This window comes from Epinephelus fuscoguttatus, linkage group LG22 (genome assembly GCF_011397635.1).
Source record: "Epinephelus fuscoguttatus linkage group LG22, E.fuscoguttatus.final_Chr_v1".
NCBI classification, from domain to species: Eukaryota; Metazoa; Chordata; class Actinopteri; order Perciformes; family Serranidae; genus Epinephelus; species Epinephelus fuscoguttatus.
The window spans coordinates 18293419-18310828 of record NC_064773.1 but is presented as its reverse complement, the minus strand read 5'-3'; the positions used below and the strand labels follow the sequence as shown (position 1 = coordinate 18310828).

At 40.1% G+C, this 17410-nt stretch overlaps 1 protein-coding gene across 1 annotated transcript in view; it reads left to right on the top strand.

Moving 5' to 3' along the window:
- The window catches only part of LOC125882582 (chemokine-like protein TAFA-2), a 116118-nt gene that overhangs the window by 85864 nt on the left and 12844 nt on the right, over positions 1 to 17410 (top strand). The window contains exon 3 of the mRNA XM_049566370.1: positions 10375 to 10530. Within this exon, the coding sequence (XP_049422327.1) occupies positions 10375 to 10530 (156 nt within the window). The remainder of the gene's footprint in view (positions 1 to 10374; positions 10531 to 17410) is intronic.

The following is a 17410-nucleotide window of genomic DNA, read 5'->3' as shown; positions in this document are numbered from 1 at the left end:
GATGTAAACCTTGTCAACAATCAGCAAATAGTCATACTTGTAATTGTCTTTTTTAATGGAAGAAAAACAGATAGAAAAAGGCCAAAACATTATTATGGTGATTAGCCATTTAAGACACGATGTAATTGTTTATCGATGGAGTCTAAAATGAGCCCACAAAAGTAAAACTTTAGACCGTTTTGTCTGAGATAGTTAAAGGTAATAATGTGACATATTGGACTTTTTTCAATCCACTTACAGCAGTTTATGCTTTGTTAAACTGTCACGTAATTACTGTAACTATGCAATTATTGTTCGGTCTGGGTCTAGGCTGCATGGCCAAATAAATAGGCCTGTCGAAATAAGCGCACAGCCCAGTCGCCAAAAGAAAATGTTGGCATTCTATGTTTCTGGAAGCCATGAATACGTTACATTTGTATGTTTCATAAATATCATATAAACATTTCTAAAGTGATGTATTATAATAGCTGGCTTTGTCATCGGGGGGTGGAGGGGATGGTGGATTGCGTGTCATTTAGGCGAGGCGCCTGCCAGGCTTTAATCACTGTTCAAAACCAACAAACAATAGTGGTGGTTTTTTGGTAACCCTTTGTGGTGTTTCCACCGACGTTTGTTTCACCGAATCTGGTCTATATACCAGTGCACTGCAGCATGTCTCAGCAGCATTTGTGGCACTGAATTTGTGTTTTTCTACCAAACCTGGATGTTTTTAGCAGGATATGGCAGGGTTTCTTAGTGGCGTTTCTGGCACTGAACCCAGGTTTCTTTTACACCAAGACTGTGTCTTTTTAACAACACATCGTAGTGTTTTCCAGCAGCATTTGGGGCACCAAACCTAAATGTGTTTTACACACTGCGACATTTGCCAGTGGCATTTGAGCCACTGACGGTCATTAGTCGTCAAGATTTCACTGGTCGTTTAGTTGAAGAAAAAAACAAAACATAAAACAAACAATCAAACATGAAACTCTATTAGGAGCTGCGCCTTGTCAAAAACAATCAAAACCTACATGACTGGACCATGTGGGATTTCATTTTGAAAGGACAGACACAGGAAGTAGCCACGCTCAGCAGTCAGACAGGAGTCAGGTTACAAACCAATCACAGCCGACAGATATCTTTCCCTTCTTCTGTAAATATTCAGTCTGATAAATACAGAAAAGTTGATCATGTTAGCGCAGGGCTACCCAGAGCTTTACATCTGTCCCACAGACGATAGGCCGACACACTGATAAACAGCGCCTAGAAGAAGATCAGCTCTGTTAATAGGCTGTACGATGCTTGTTAAGGTTGCTTAGCAACATCAGACACAACCTGCAGCTGACCTCGGGTTTTCCATGCGGTTAAAGACTCAGCATGTGTACGGCCCTTAATTTCCAGGGCTGGTACCTGCAGTTATTCCACAGGCTAGTCAATAACATGTCGGGCAGGAAATCCAAAGTGTGGGATCATTTTGAGAAGATGAAGGACGAACCCAAGGTGATATGTAAACTCATCTTCATTGGTCGACTACAAACATGACGTATCATCTGAAACGTGGAAGTAGCTACATGCCCATTAGCCCACAGCGTCATTAACAGGCGGCTCGCTCAGTGTGTGACATGCACTTGTAGATAAAATATAGGCCTATATTAATGAAGGTTCATTAGTACGGTTTTGTATTTCTCTGTAATGTAGCACAGTGTTAACAATGTTACTGATACTATTCTTTCTCACACCTTCAACTCAAACCATTGTGTTGACTTTGCACTCACTAAGTCTGAGTCATTTTGTCCTAAAAACCGTCAGCTTACTAGTCACTGAAGTTTACCTAAAGTTGATTCCATGGTTTACCATTCCAGTAAGTTCTGATTAGCCTTGAAAAGGTTGTGTTGCACTTTTCAAACAGGTTTGATTGATGCTTTGACTCACTGGATGTGTGCTTCAAACAGCTCACACATCTGATGCAAACAGTGCGTCTTCATTTTTCAAACACAATCTGTTGATGTCATCAACAACAGATACACCAGCACTTTTAACTTCAGGGAACTTTTACAAAAAGATTAGTTGAGTCGCAGCACGCTTCAGTGGAGAGGATCCGGGGGAATAGTGTCAACCTCCATGCATGATGCTCTCACTGTGTGACGTGTTGGGAGTGTGTGAATCACCTCGCTGCTCACTGTCTGTAAGATATTTAGTCTTCCTGTTGTCTCCAGCAGGTTTGACCCTGAGGGTAGACAATTACACTGTTTTTATACCCTGTGATATCTTAAATGTATTCAGTGCTTGTATCGGCAAAGGGTGTGACGACAGCCTCTCTGTAAGGTCATATGTGAGTAAACAGCACTGGAAACAATGGGCTGTGCAAACTATGAGCTACTAATTAAAAGAGACGTGTTTTTTTTATTTAGTGTCCTTGTTATTTTCTGGAAGTATCTCTCCACTCCACGTGATTTTCTTCCTTTTGCCTGCAGGTAAAGCAATGTAACAAGCCTGAGGACTTTTGTTTGTAACTGGCTGTATTCAGTTCTCTTCAAATGCAAATTTCTCTTTATCCTTCTAAAACTGTAAAATCAAGTGGAAACAAAACTGTAGTAAATCATCCATTAGGAGCAGGTTCTGTTGTTTTGTACACCCATGATGCACATTTGTGTTTCCTTTTGTCACATATTTATTCCGAAAATGTTTAATAAATCTGTGTCACTGTATAGGCACATGATCCTAATCTAAAATATCAATTAAAAGGATTATTAGAGTGTCAGGGCGACAGGTTCTCACTACCAACTCGTCAAATACAGAAGATGATCAGTGGCCCTACACTTCTAACTACAGTGGTAAAGGTAGAACAGGTCGTCCACTCATCAGGAGACTGGCTGTTCAATCTCCAGCTACTACATTTCACATGTTGAAGTATCCCTGGGGAAGATTCCGTACGCTGTGCCATTACCATTTACCTCAAGCTTGGCTATAATATGCCATTAAACAGAGAAGAAGAAGCAGAGGTTGTGAACTGGAAAAGATACAAGTTGCCATCAAACCCATCTATGAGAGAAAAATGGACAGAAGTCTTCAAGAATTGGTTTCATTTGGGCAAATTACAATTGTTCTTTCATGTCAGCTAGTATTGTTTCATGCTGTCCGGAGATGAGGACAGATGTTGTTATGGGAATAACTGGAAAGACGCCAAAAGCTGATCAGTCACTTGAGTTAAAAGATCGCTTCATCAGAATTTATTTGGCAAAGGTGGTTTCTATATTCAGTTTAGCGCATCACTTCTTTCTGACAAAGGCAAGAACTTCCTCAAGCAATCATAAAACTGTGCATAAATATACATTTATGGAATCATGGCTTATGATGCTGTAGGTACTCCTCTAGGATCAGTTTTGGATGCTCAGAGACAGTGTGTCAATTTCAGCTCGTTACATGCATACTGTCTTTTCAAAATAAACTTCCGTCGTCACAGAGGTGTAGGTTTTGTTGCCAACACTACTTCAGGTTTAGGCTACAAAACTATATGGTTAGGTTTATATAAAAGGGTCATTGCTTGGGTTAAAATAAGTGTGTTTGTTATGGAACATACGAAAGTAAATTAGTGAGTATGTCACGTGATGTATGTGACAAATGTCACGTTTTGTGTGTGATACATGAGGTTAACTGCACTGTTAAACAAACATACTCAGTGTATCACATTGGGTTGCCAACACCAAACTTTTTGGCTCTTATACTACGTCACTGCTGCGGATGGTTTACACTGGAGTTAGCTGAAAGCCTGGTGCATCTCATACAGAGTCTTCAAGCCAGGTTCAGACTACAGGAGTTTTGAAATCAAGTAACAGCACAACGTAAGGACAAAGTTCTCAGGTGTTCCTTGCTCAAATCTCAAACATGCACACACTACAAGATTTGAAAATAATGCTGCATTATCGTGTCAGAGGGAGCGTAAATGCATCACCTTACATGATCTCATGGGGAAGACAGATGTAAACTAAACAGCGACTGACATGGTGCAACAATTATCTGTGTTGTAGAAATAAAAGCACAGGGCGAAACAAGTCTCGATGAGGAAATGGTTGAGGAGATTTGGTCGACATGGGTTGTCTTCCTCAGTAAGAACTGGAGGAGAGATTTAAACTGTCAGTTTAATATCCTTCACCAGTTGTATGCTAGCTAACGTTAGCCTCAAGAGCAAGAATGTTAACCGTTGATTGGAAATGCCATCAGCTAGTCCATATGACGTGAGCGTCACTGTAATTTTCCAGATTCTCAATCCTAAATTATAAACATATGAAATTATTGGAGAGGTGGCAATGAGCCTGTGAGCAGTTGGGCAAGTTTACGATGATCTATAAAACCAATGACATTACCAAATAATCTGGGCCAAACACTGTATTTACCAGAGTCCCAGACTGGATTTCTCCTCTGACTGATGACAAACCCCATATCTTCTGAACAAGCAGCTGTAATTGGGGACGAGAACGGGTGGTTAGAGAGTTTGAAATAATGTACATAGTATCCCCACCCTATTATACTTTTTAGTGGTGTAAGTCCCAGAAACAAAAAGAGAGAGTCGCTCCAGTAGTGTCAAAATTACAATCCAAGAACATTCCCTGAACCACCTCATTTGAACTGCACCCCCAGATCTTAGTTTTACGTTTGAAGAACAAATAGTTGAAACCTTTATACTACATCAAAATAACTTCTCATGGGAGACTGAATTGCAGTTTAGAGCTGCTTAAGAGGGAAAGACGTCATATCATCCCGAAGTAAAACAATAGATATCAGACAAAAGCTAAACCCCAAATCACAACCTCAGACAACTGTAAAAATGAGCAGAAATTGTGATGTGTAGAATATTTAATGGGGTCAAGAATCATGGAAAGGAAACTAATTTACAGTAGACAGTTACTGGACTTTTTTTTTTTTAGAAAAGGTTCAGTTGAGGCAGGGTTGGTTTTCGGTTTAGATGATGAAGTTAGTTTAGTTTAATCTGGGTTACATAACAAGTCTACAGACATACCAGCAGCTCTGTGAGGCTCTACTTTGGCACATTGGTGCTGTCAGCTAAATGTTTACTGATGTTTAGCAGATATAATATTTATCATGTTCACCATCTTAGTTTATTCGGTTTTTAACCAAAGTGTTGGACAAATTTTGACTTGATGATGACGTTAAAAGTCAGGGGATGACCAAAGTTATTTCATCTGTTACATTTTCCTTAGGGGAAGATAAATGTGCAGCAAAATTTACCATCGAATACCTGAGACTTTTCACAAAAAACCACAAATGTCAACGTCAATGTGGCACTAAAGAAAAGCCAATGGGATTCATCCCTGGAACCCTTAGCATTTGTACAAAATGTAATTGCAATCCATGTGACAGTTGTTTTGGTCTGGACCAAAATGGTGGACTGACCACACCGATACTGACTTCCATACAGTGCCACAGGGATGATGGTTTTTTTTTTTTTTTGAAGGCCAATCGGGAAGATTTTTCCATTGGATTTTGTATTATCGCACTTTAACCTTAATGGTATTTACATGTTTTGTTCAGCAAGATAATTTTCATAAAGTAACACCAAAATTCAGGAGTGGGTATTTACTGACATAATTTATGTCGCAGAACAAAACGTGAAATCTATTATCCACTGATCTAAGATGCGGGAACCAGGAGTGTTAAAATGCCAAATAATTTTTGGGTATTTGGAGTCATTCCTGCACTACTCTATAGAGCCATGTTGCTAGCAATACTCAAAGTATCTCTGACAAAAGTGAAAGCAACAACATCACAAAGAAATTTGAGAAACAGCACAAATCATGACGTGTAGATTATTTGAGATGGACAAGAAGAGACGTGTGAGATCGTTGCCGATCTTGGCCAACATTACTGTATTTCAGAGACTGTAGCGGGCTGAGTTCTGAAGCTAGAGTAAAGATATCATATAAGACTATAAATTTAGGGAATCCATTGGGATCAACCACATCATACAAAGTTTGGCTTAATTTTGGCAAGGGAAAAACAGCATGAGCATTTTCACAGGGGTCCCTGTCTCCTCAACTCTCACCTCAAGATATCGGAATGAAAATGGTTCGCACAAGTCTCCCCTTTACATACATGCACACTTTATGCTAGTTCCATTCAGTTTTGGGCAAAAACCATGCAGCTTTTCTCACATAATAGTTATTTTTGCCTATTGTAGTTGAATATTTCTGCATACTAGGGTCTGTATGGTCTCGGAATTGCATGAATTGGGTTTGAAAAACTGGATCTCAGGCATCCATCAGTGGATGGATGGCTTTCATAGATATATTGACAATAAGGGGATACTGAGCAACTTCAGAACTACAGAAATCTCCAAATGTTGGAAAAAATGAATAACAGTGTCTATGTCTTTGTATCTTAATCTGATATTTTGGAGGGATTTTGACTATTTTTTAATTAATTCTCAAGTGGTAAAAAAAACTGCTTAAATTTTGCACCACTGATATCAACTCAAAAATTGCTGACACAACTAATTAGACGTAACTGAGCATGAGAACGGCCACCATATACTTCCACTGTAATGTTCTAAGCCCTTAGACACTAAAGTTTCAAACTCTGAACAGATGCCCGACCGAAACACAATGTTTATTAAAGATTTATGACTACAAAAACTTGACACACAGTGCTGAGCTGCATCTTAAATTCATCTTCAGGTTCCCAGCTTTACAGTTGAAGCAATATGAGACAAGCATTTGTTAGACATTTTCAGAAAAGTGGTTGACTTAAGGCAACAAATATTATGAAAACAGCTAAAGCTAATTTTGTTTTTGGTCCAGGCCACAAATTGCAGAGTTAAACTGGGTCACCTGAGTTAAAAAGTACATTTCTAGTATTTTTCATGCATGGATACTTTTAGCAAACATAGCAATGGTTGAGTAGCAGACAGGAAACATGGAGAGAGCAGGGGAGGATATGCAAGAATGGTTGCCAGCCAGAATCGAGCTCTGTTATACAGTATATTTCTTCACCACCAGGCCACCAGGACATCCTTGAATCCTGTTATTTAAATTTCATGGCATCATGCTTGTCTCATAAAACTTTGAAAGACACAAATCTACAAAACACAACCACAGCAGCAGCAGCAGCAGCGTGTCCAGGGCCAGAGGGATCCTCTCTGTCACAGCAGCAGCGCAGCAGGTTTAAAGCTGGTTTGCAGGACAGACTGATTCCCGAGTGAAATGCTTTTCTCCGTATCTGCTGGCAGGGGGAAGCTGAGTAGGCATCCAAGTAGAACTCCAAATCCAGTCAGAAAAACCACAGCCTCTCAGTGTGAAACATGTCCTTTAGAGAGAGACATACTGGCAGCACTTCTCTTACATCTAAAGCAGCTCGGCTTGCTGCGTGTTTGTCTTTCAACTCTCTTCTAGTTGCGGCCGGAGCATGAGTAAGCATCCCGCTACTTTTGCTTTTGGGAGACTACCTGAATTATTTTAGATGTATGAGGACAGACAAGGGGGGATTGTTAGAGCAGACATGTTATCAAAAGTTGAGTGCATAATGAAAACAGAACTTCCCTTTCCTGTCTCCCTGTCTTTTTGCTTTTTAAATTTGACTTTGTCCTTTTCTACCTGCTGTTGGCTTATAAATTCTCACAGCAGCCATCAGTGAAATGTTTGATGCGATGCAATCACAGGAAGTAGGTAACCCAAACAGTGTTGGGGGGGGGGGGGAACGACATGGTGTGAGGAGTATTACACTCCCACTTAATTTTTAATGCAAATGCAGTGTATTCTGAGTTCTAAAAAAAGAAAAGGGTAACAGGTAAATCTCTGAGGTATAGTGACACTCAACAGTTGCACAGCATCTTTGTCAGATTTAATATCATTCAGTCCCAGCAGAGCAGCTGACTTCATCACTGTTAGTCTCAGCAGTTGCTTGTTACAGCAGCTGGAAAGTGCTGCTGTCCACCAATATAACACGCCGAAGTGAAAACGTAATTAACTGGGTTTAGTTGAGCCGCGACAGTATAGACAGTTAGGTCCAGTTTCACGCAGTCATTTCAGATTTACTGTTTACTGCAGCAGCAGTGAGTATCTCAGCAGAAGGACACCTCAAGAAAATGTCACATGCAATTAAAAGAGAATGGAGCGGCTCAGGCTCTAAATAATTCAGACAATGGAGCGTGATCTGGAAATTGGCTCCAAATACTGCAGCGCTGCACTTTCCCCTTCACATATCTGAATTTTTTTTTTTTAAAGGCTGCTGCCTGTTGTGGGAAATGTGGAAAGGTATCAGTTCCAATCATTGCCATCTCGTACTGGAGTTATTATTTATTTAAAGATACCTTTTATTCTTCGATTACACTGATCAGGATGAAAATAATGTCCTTAATGATGTTTGTGATGCCAGATTCTGATTGGTTACCTCATATATGCTGTTTAAAGCTGCTGCTAGACGTACTAAATGGTTTTAAAGGGACAGTCCACCATTTTCAGCACCACTCTACATGTAAAAACAGCTGGACAGTGTCTAATGTGGCGCTGGAGGGAGCTCTCTTAAGTCTAAGACTAGTCCATACCCATTGGTAGCTTTGTCACCTTCTACCTATGCCAGTCCTCAATGCCTATGTGCAGTTTCACATAGATTGACCACGTCAGTGAGTAGAAAAACGTGGGACAGACAGAATGACACACTGACAGCTTCTGTAATTATGTACAGCATACCATACCATGACTTAGTCATACCAAAAATTAGGAAAAAAACATTCGGCCACAGCGATCGGTCGCATTTTGGCCATTTTTAAGCATTTTTCTGTTGTTATAGCGCCACCCAGTTGCCAATTAGAGTTAAATTTCTCCAGTCACCTTGAGGTGTCCTGTTCTACATATCTACCAAGTTTAGTAAAAATCGATATGGCGGTTAGGCCTAGATAAGAAATTAGCTCTCTAGCGCCCCCATTTTGTTTGATGGGGTCAATAATGGAGGGGTCCCCTCAGATTATGTGTGGTCATATGCCTACAAAGTTGCGTGGTGATAGGTGAAACCCTTGAGATGTTAAACACCTTTATGTGATGAGCCACGCCCTCCGCAATATTCATTGCCTTATAGAAGCTCAGTTTTAGTAAGTTTTCCAACTTTTGCCAAGAGGGAACTTTAGATATTGGTCCCTAGATTATGTTCACTGAGTTTCATGCAGATCGCTCAAACTTCCTAGGAAGAGATCAATTTTAAGTGTTTTTCAAAAACTTCAAAATGGCGGAAAATCTACATAACCAGAAGTTAAGGTTTCTCGAGGCAAATTTGTTAATTTGTTCCTCACGAGGAGAGGCATCTCTGTGCAAAGTTTCATGTCTCTATGACATACCACTGTGCCAAATTTCACATGGATTGACCAAGTCAGTGAGGAGAAAAACGTGGAACAGTTTTACACACACACACACACACACACACACACACACAGTTTTCGTCATTATATAGCAAGATCGAAATTCCATTTTGTGTAGATCCATGTTTACTGGATAGAAGTAATTTTCTTCTTTGCTTTAACAGGCACAATTTACAGTTTTTTGGTGATTACCGCCATCAATTGGCGATTAGTGGAAGAGTGTCAAAAGGTCAGCAAGAGTGTGTACCGCAACCATGCCCAAATTAATACACTGAGTGCTACTAGTGGTCAAAAACCCCACAGGTACCTTTAAGACTCAAAATTTATGACAGGAAATCTGGGTTACAAATTCAGAGTGAGGGCATACAAAGACATAGGCATTAAGGGAAATTTAGGTTCCAGTGTTTTTGGGCCTCACCTGACCTTTAAAAGGTTTTTAATACTGATAAAAGGAAAATTCATAGAAAAACACTGAAGAGTGTGAACAAAGCACTCCACTGACCTTACACATTCAGTTACGCCACCATGGTTAGCACTACTCAGCCTGTGAAAACACTTCGCATCTTCTGTGGCTCTTAAGGAGTTTTGTCAAAAGAGTAAGAAGTCAAAGAAGTCAAAACATAACCCCGATGTCACAGCGATATCATCAGAGATATCTTAGCCTGCACTCTGAGAGTACAAAGCCTGGGTTACACAGTGGGGGAGTATGAATGAAAACCAGCATTCACTTTCAAAAACTTTAAGCCACTCAAACAAAACGATACTTTCAAAAGAATACTGCACAAAAAAGAAACTGAACCTTCTGTTAAAAAAGGGTCCCTATTTCGGAAATTGGTAGTCTGCTCTCCCTGGTAATTTTTCCATTATTGAGACAGATTAGACGGATGCAGAGCAGACAATAGAGTCCCAAGAGAGGTATTCTCATGGGATTTAAACCAGTGCCAGCACTGTGAGTGTGTAAATGAGAACTACTGCACTAACACTGGACTGACTCCTCACTGATTGTTCCATCTTTCCTGTTGTTTCTCCAGCAGTGCACCATGTCCGAACAGGCACCTGCGAGGTGGTGGCGTTGCATCGCTGCTGCAACAAGAACAAAATCGAGGAGCGGTCACAAACTGTGAAGTGCTCCTGCTTTCCCGGGCAAGTGGCCGGCACCACCAGAGCTGCCCCGTCCTGTGTAGATGGTACGCTCCAGTTGAATATTTCATGGGCTATCTTCTTTTCTTTCTTTCCTTTTTTTTTGCTGATACGCCTTTCCACAAATCTTGGGGATTAGTTTTGCTGAGATCATCGATAAGTGTTCCAGCACACACTAACTCACTTAAGTGTAATTTCTTCTAGAAGAAGCTGTCAGGGGGGCGACGTATAGATTAGAGCAGTCTGTCTGAGATCATTTATAAGCATCACAGTTTGTTGTTTTAGCATATTGTAACTGCATGGGAAGACTTGGTCATTGCATGTTTGATTAAATATGAATAGATCCTAAAAAGGAAATAAATTAATTTCATTACCACACTATACTAGAGACACAAAGATCTTTTCATGTAATATGGGGAAGAGACCAGGGATAACTGCATAAGATAATTATGCCATTTAAATTCAAATTCATAAATTGTCATGGATTTTTAACTCATCTGTTGATTATCTGCTTAACTGCTTGGTTTTCAAAATGTCATAAGGATTAAAGTGTTTAACTGTCACCTGGCTTAAAGGCTCCTAATAGAGTTTCACGTTTGTTTTATTGTTATTTTTTTCTGTGACTAAGTGACCAATGAAATCTTGCCAACTAATGACCTTTTTGGTCGACTAACACTTGGTCGACTATTAGGGGGCAGCCCTAATCAGCGCAGATGATTAATTCACATCCAAATACTTTCTTTCCCAGGACAAGAACACCTTGCTGTTGATGGTATATTCCAGTATTAAGCACCAGTGCAAAACATTTCTGTATCCCTGACACAAGATCGTGCTCAAGGGGACTGTAGTCCCATTTCATGGGACATTTAATACAATACATCATAAACAGCGAAGCTACTATAAACACCAGGGAAATGATATTGTACCTCACAACATAAAACAAAACATATCACACTAGAGCTTAACACTCATATCAAACTCATCATTCAAGGCAAGTGTCTCGAGTCAGTTGATCCAAAACATTTCTCTAACTAAACTTTTCGACCAGCTCTTCTATATGCAGCCTGGGCAATTCCCTGAAATCTGACCAAAGACACAGGATGTGGATGCTCATGAAAATAACTTGCAACAGGATGATGACGCTGTTTTCATCTTATGGAGCTCATTATGTTCACCAATTCTCTCTCTCAGGGAACATATTAATAAATAATGCTAATTCTATAGCAAATTATATAAAATCAAGCCTGTGGTTTGTTATAGCTTTTTCCCTGAAAGGTTCCATTAGCCTAATATCATCATCTGAAAAGTTATAACAATGTACGTCAATCGATCAAACATTTATTCGTCACACAGAAATTATACAAGGTACAACTCCAGTGAAATGTCATACCATTAGCTCCTTTAACTTCTGCATTGTAATTGAACCTTTTGCGTCTTCTTACTTTGTTGGCTGCTGACATCTAATTGTCAATATTTCCAGATGGTTTTTGTCATCCATGTCTTTTGGTTGTGGAATATTTTATCTGTCCACACATCCCGAACTGCTTCATACAGCTTTACTGTGAAATGAGATCTCACCCGTAAATAGTCAAATTTGTGGTAAAGTTGCTGTGATTGGACAAAATTGTAGGTTGCGAAGAGCTCATGGGGATTGGCTGAATTAGTGTCGTATCGTAAACTGGCATTCCTTCTTGTACTCCACCCCCATTTTGTAGCAAAAATGCCTAAAATGACATACCCAAATTAAAATGACTGTAGCTTCTGAACCGCTCTGACTACATGCATGAGGTCTTGCCAGAAAGAAAACTCAAGTTTCTTGTGAAAGTGTCAGAAGCACTCTAGGTGACACACAGACAGAGTAATGGGCCTCTGAAGTCAGTAAAAAATGAAGATTTTGCCTAAAATAAAATAGAAAATGTTTTTCAGGATGAATAACTGTCTGTGGCTTCACCTGAGCAGGTAAATGACACTGTGGGGCTGTAGGCACACTATCAATGAACATTTGTTTCAAATTTGAAGAAGATTGCTCAAAGTATGACCATTCTACAGTGTTTTTTCCATGAAAAGATCCAGGTGGAGCTCCAAATGACAAGTCGGTCACTCGGCTTCAAAACAGTACTATCAATGATCAAACAACACTCAGCCAGCTTCAAACACTGTACTGTATTGAAATCAGGTGTGATTATGATAGCTGATGTTGTTTTTGACACAGAAACACCATAAAATATCACCAAATAAAGTCATATGAAACGTGAAAGTTATGATCCCACTTTCTAGATGGTATATCTCAGCCAAAACTAGTGGTAGGAGTGACACTCTTACCTTTTATAAAACAGCTAAGTCCCCGCTAACGGCTCCACATAAGATCGCGAGTAATCCTTTAACTTTTCCCGTCGAAAAACGGCATGACGTGACTTGTCACCACTCATCGTGATTTTGGACTTTGTGTGTTTAGGCTGCTCTGGTGCGAAATACATAAGAAATAAAAGAATAACAATGTTATTTTTGAAAAGCTGAGAGCTTCCTGAATACGGCAATACCAAACATCACATGGTTTGATGACGTAGTGCGTCTGGGAGATACCATTTAACAGAGGAGGAGAGGAGCGAGGATGTGGGAGTCCTGGTGGAGTTAAAGAGGTTAAGGCAATTTATCCAAAACCTTTCCCTAACCTTACATTTAGTCTAGATCTCCTCTGTGCAGCTTAATGTGGTCAATGGCCTGAAATCTGAGTGAAGACACAGGATATAAATGCTCATAGAAATGACTTGGGGCAGAATAATGAAGCTGTTTCACCTTTGTAACTCATTATGTTCCCCAAGTCTCTGTTTCAGGGGCATATTAATAAATAATAGTAATTCTACAGTAAATTATATAAAGTCAAGCCTGTAGTTTGTTAGAAAAGTCCCCTTGAAATGTTTCATTAGCCTTACATCATTTTAAAATGTATAATAATGTAGCAGTTGAACGACTTGCATGAACTAGTATGAGCAGTATCAGTGGTAATACTAATTTAAGTAGTAGGAGGATATAAGAAATACTTTGACAGTGATAAAAAAACATTTGTAGCAGCACTGCAACTTTCTGATTGTCATATTAGACTGACTTAACCTTGTTATATTTGGCTGTATGCACCGCGTGGTGAATCATGGTCCTTCCAAAGAGGCTCCTGAGGTTTGTTTTAATCACCTATGAATGAGTGTGAAGCTGCCTACTGTCTGACTGTGAAGTCAGCAGCCCAGAGGGTCTCTTAGCATGCTAATGTGTCAGACCTCTCTGACTCGGCTGAAGTGGCTGCTTCACTTTAGTCTGAAAAGCGCGGGTTTCTGGCTATACTCTGGACCCAATCGTGTTTGACCTATTCCTTGACATTTTAGTATTGACATTTTCTGCAAATTAGAGCTGTGAGCCACTGGCCTCAGTTTAAAGCTCCATGGGTGATCCCACAAAAAAAAATGTTCAGCACTTAACCTTTTAATTATTCTTTCTTCTACAACCAGGGATTACCTTTAGCTCCACTCTGTGGGAGACAATTTCCTCTTTATATGAAGACAAATGGACCTCCAGATATCTGAAGAAACGAGTAGCTTTGAATGTGTAATTCAGAGAGGTACAGCTGCAGAAAATACATGCAAACTTCACTGGAGTTTCTAAAAAAGTGTCTTGATCGCATGGTGACTTTGGACTTTAAAGGCACAATAAGCGTAAATTCATCATTTCTAGATTGAAGGAATTAAAAAATCGCTATGTGAAGAACTAGAGGTGTAATTTCATCTGGAGTATAGCATTACGTCACACACCTTCTCTCTGTGTTACAAGCTGGTCCAGCTGCGCGTTCATGTACGTTCATGTGAATCGCCGCCTCCTCCTTCCTCTCGGAGCCCTTGGCCCTCCCTCCCTATAAAAGGCCAGTGAGCAATGGCAGCACATATTTTCGAAGCGAAATGGCGGAGAGCGTAATGAAACGTTCACCTGAAGACGACCAGGATCTGACATTACCTCTAAAGAAACAATGATCATTGGCGAAGAAGTTGTCGGATAAAGAAAGGGACAGAATCCTGATTAACACTGGCCTTGCATTTCCAAGGTGGAGAGCACTGTGAGAGCTAAAGGGGCTACAATTTGACTCGGAGCTAGCTCTTCTTCTCCTGGACAGGTAGCCTAAGTAACAACATAAAGTCAAATGTTTGTTTTAATTAGTGTTACAGTAACGTTAAGCACATGTCACTATGTCGATTCAATTAAATTTAATGTTACAATCGTAGCATGGGTTAATGTCCGGAGCTTGAGTTATTAGCGGCTCGGTCCCACCAATGGGTCAGGCGTTACGGTTGTGTTAGGTGAGTAGCCTGGCAGCCCAGCTAACATTTGCAATTAGCATTGTAAAATGTAGCCAGTCTAAAATATGGCTCTCACTCACGGAGAAGAGTAGGAACATTAGCGTTAGCTCCCGGTGATAGCACTAGCCGGGATCCAGCGTTGGCTATTGGAGTAACTTACAACTATGGAGCGCTTCTACCAGCTCTTCTAGTCACTGAGCCTCGCCTCGATTTCAGCAAATATATTACATTTATTACAGGTACCATCATCATTGAAGTAGGCAGGGGAATAGCTAAACACAGCAGAGACCAAGAGTGAGTGAAAGACATCGCTAACTGCTAAACTAAGTTTAGACGAGGCAAGTGGGGGATGGGGGGGTGTGGGGGGTGGAGAGCAGAGGTAGAGGAAGGAGTGGCTCATGACACACTTTGTTTTGGTCTACAGGCAGTGCACAACAGAAAACCTAGCAGTGAAACGATTTCGCTTTTTGCCCCTTTAACACATTCTGTTGGTGCTGATGATCCTGAAGGTTGTGATAGTTGATTTGTTTCAACATGATGTACAAGATTATTATATTATTATGGGGGATTCTCAATGACAATGTACCATTTCACAGGTGGGTTATGTGCCAGACTATTTCTTCAAACCAACCAGAAAAGATCATGTTTTTGCTCAAAATACCTGGGTTTCGGTCACAATCAATACTGGTAAAACAGCATTGTGTTGGTAAAATAAAAAAAATAAAAAATCAACTGCTTTTCATGGTATGCTATCTCAGCAGGAAATGCAGCAATGGCTCTGTAAAATCCAACCACTTTTCATGCCACTTTCCCAGCAGAAATTCAATAATGTCTTTGTAGAAACCAAATCCCAGCAGGAAACCAAGTGATTTCTCAGTAAAAACTAAACACTTCAAGTGCCACTATCCCAGCAGGAAATGCAGAAATGATTTGGTAAAAATCAACCACTTTTCAAGGCACTTTACCAGAAGGAAACACATCAATATTATTATTATTATTATCATATTATATTCTTACGTGTGCTGCTGCCTTTCTTGGCCAGGTCACCCTCGTGAAAGAGGTCTTGATCTCAATGGGTCTTTTATCTGGTTAAATAAAGGTTAAATAAAATAAAAATATGTTGGTAAAAACCAACTACTTTTCATACCACTAATCAAGAAAAGCTGGAAAGCCAGCAATTTCTCGGTAAAAACGTTGATAATGCCCTGTTTTGGTAAAAAATCAACTGCCTTTCGTGCCACTATCCCAGCAAGAAACCCAGTGATGTCTCAATAAAAACCAACAGCTTTTCGTGGCACTATCCCAACTGGAAATACAGTGAGGGGTCCCTATAAAGTGCTCACAGTGAGGGATAAAAAAGCAGCTGGAAACACAGCAATGATCTGTTAAAAAGTCAGTCAGTCCTCGACTAATCAGTGCTACTGTCCTGGTCCAGTAACTGCCTGGAGGCACTGCCTGACAACTGGTCTCAAATGTCATGTGACTATGGCTGTGCAGGTCCCTTGAGATAATCCCATATCTACAGTATACACACGTGATGGTCAAAGATTTTATTACCAGTATCTGTGAGGAACAACAGGCTTAAACACAGAGAAGAAAGTGACATTGAGTATTATCTATGTCAAATCTTATCATGACCTTTGCTGGAGAGCCTTTGTTAGGTCACATGTTGACAGTCGGACAGAGCTGCAGGTTGAGTTTCCAATTATCAACTTAATAGCAAAATTACAGCTCAGTATCTGCTGTACTGTTTGAGCTAACTAATGTCACACTGTTGCCAGAACTATATGCGTTGGCCACACTCCAGAGACACTCAGCCACAACACTCACACTGTAATTAAGGCATTTTAACTTCTCATTAAAAGAAACGCCAAGAGTTTCCAACAGTTTCTTTTTAAAAAACATAACAGATGATATATAATTGAGTGTGGCCACAGAGATCCGACGGCTCAGCCCTTTACTTTCATAAAGGCCACAGAAACATTACTGATCATTAATGTATATGAGCTCAAGGTCAAAGCGAAGATTTGAAGGCTTTTTAACAGCTACAATAAAGAAAATCACATAAATAAAAGTATAAATCTATTTTTTGCTCCCAGATGTTTCCAGTCTGAGCTGCGCTCGTGTTTTTAAAGCATCATTAACTGTTAAGTGAAACGTATCCCCTGCACTTTGTGTATGTTTGGTTATCAATACTCCCATTTCATTTCATGAGAAACCTTTGTGGCTTTTTAATAGCTGCTGCTGCACAACCACCATCTGCTTGCAGTTGACCTGATGCAGTTTTACACCACACTGCTGCTATAACCATGGCTGTGTGGTACAAATTGATTCCCTCACGTCATAAAGTATCCATTCTGTGCAATTTACTCTAGTGAGGCTCCGGTGTTATGGGTGGATTATAATAACAGTCCTCTTCATTAGAAAAGAACACTAATGCTGGTGGAGGGGGATGTGGAACGTACATAATGACCTCTGTAATATGCCAAATTTAAATGATGTCTTGTACAATGGAGTAGCAGAAGCTTAATGCTCTCTTTTATGGAGGCAACTCACTGCGGCTGAAGGTTTTCCCGTCAGATGATCT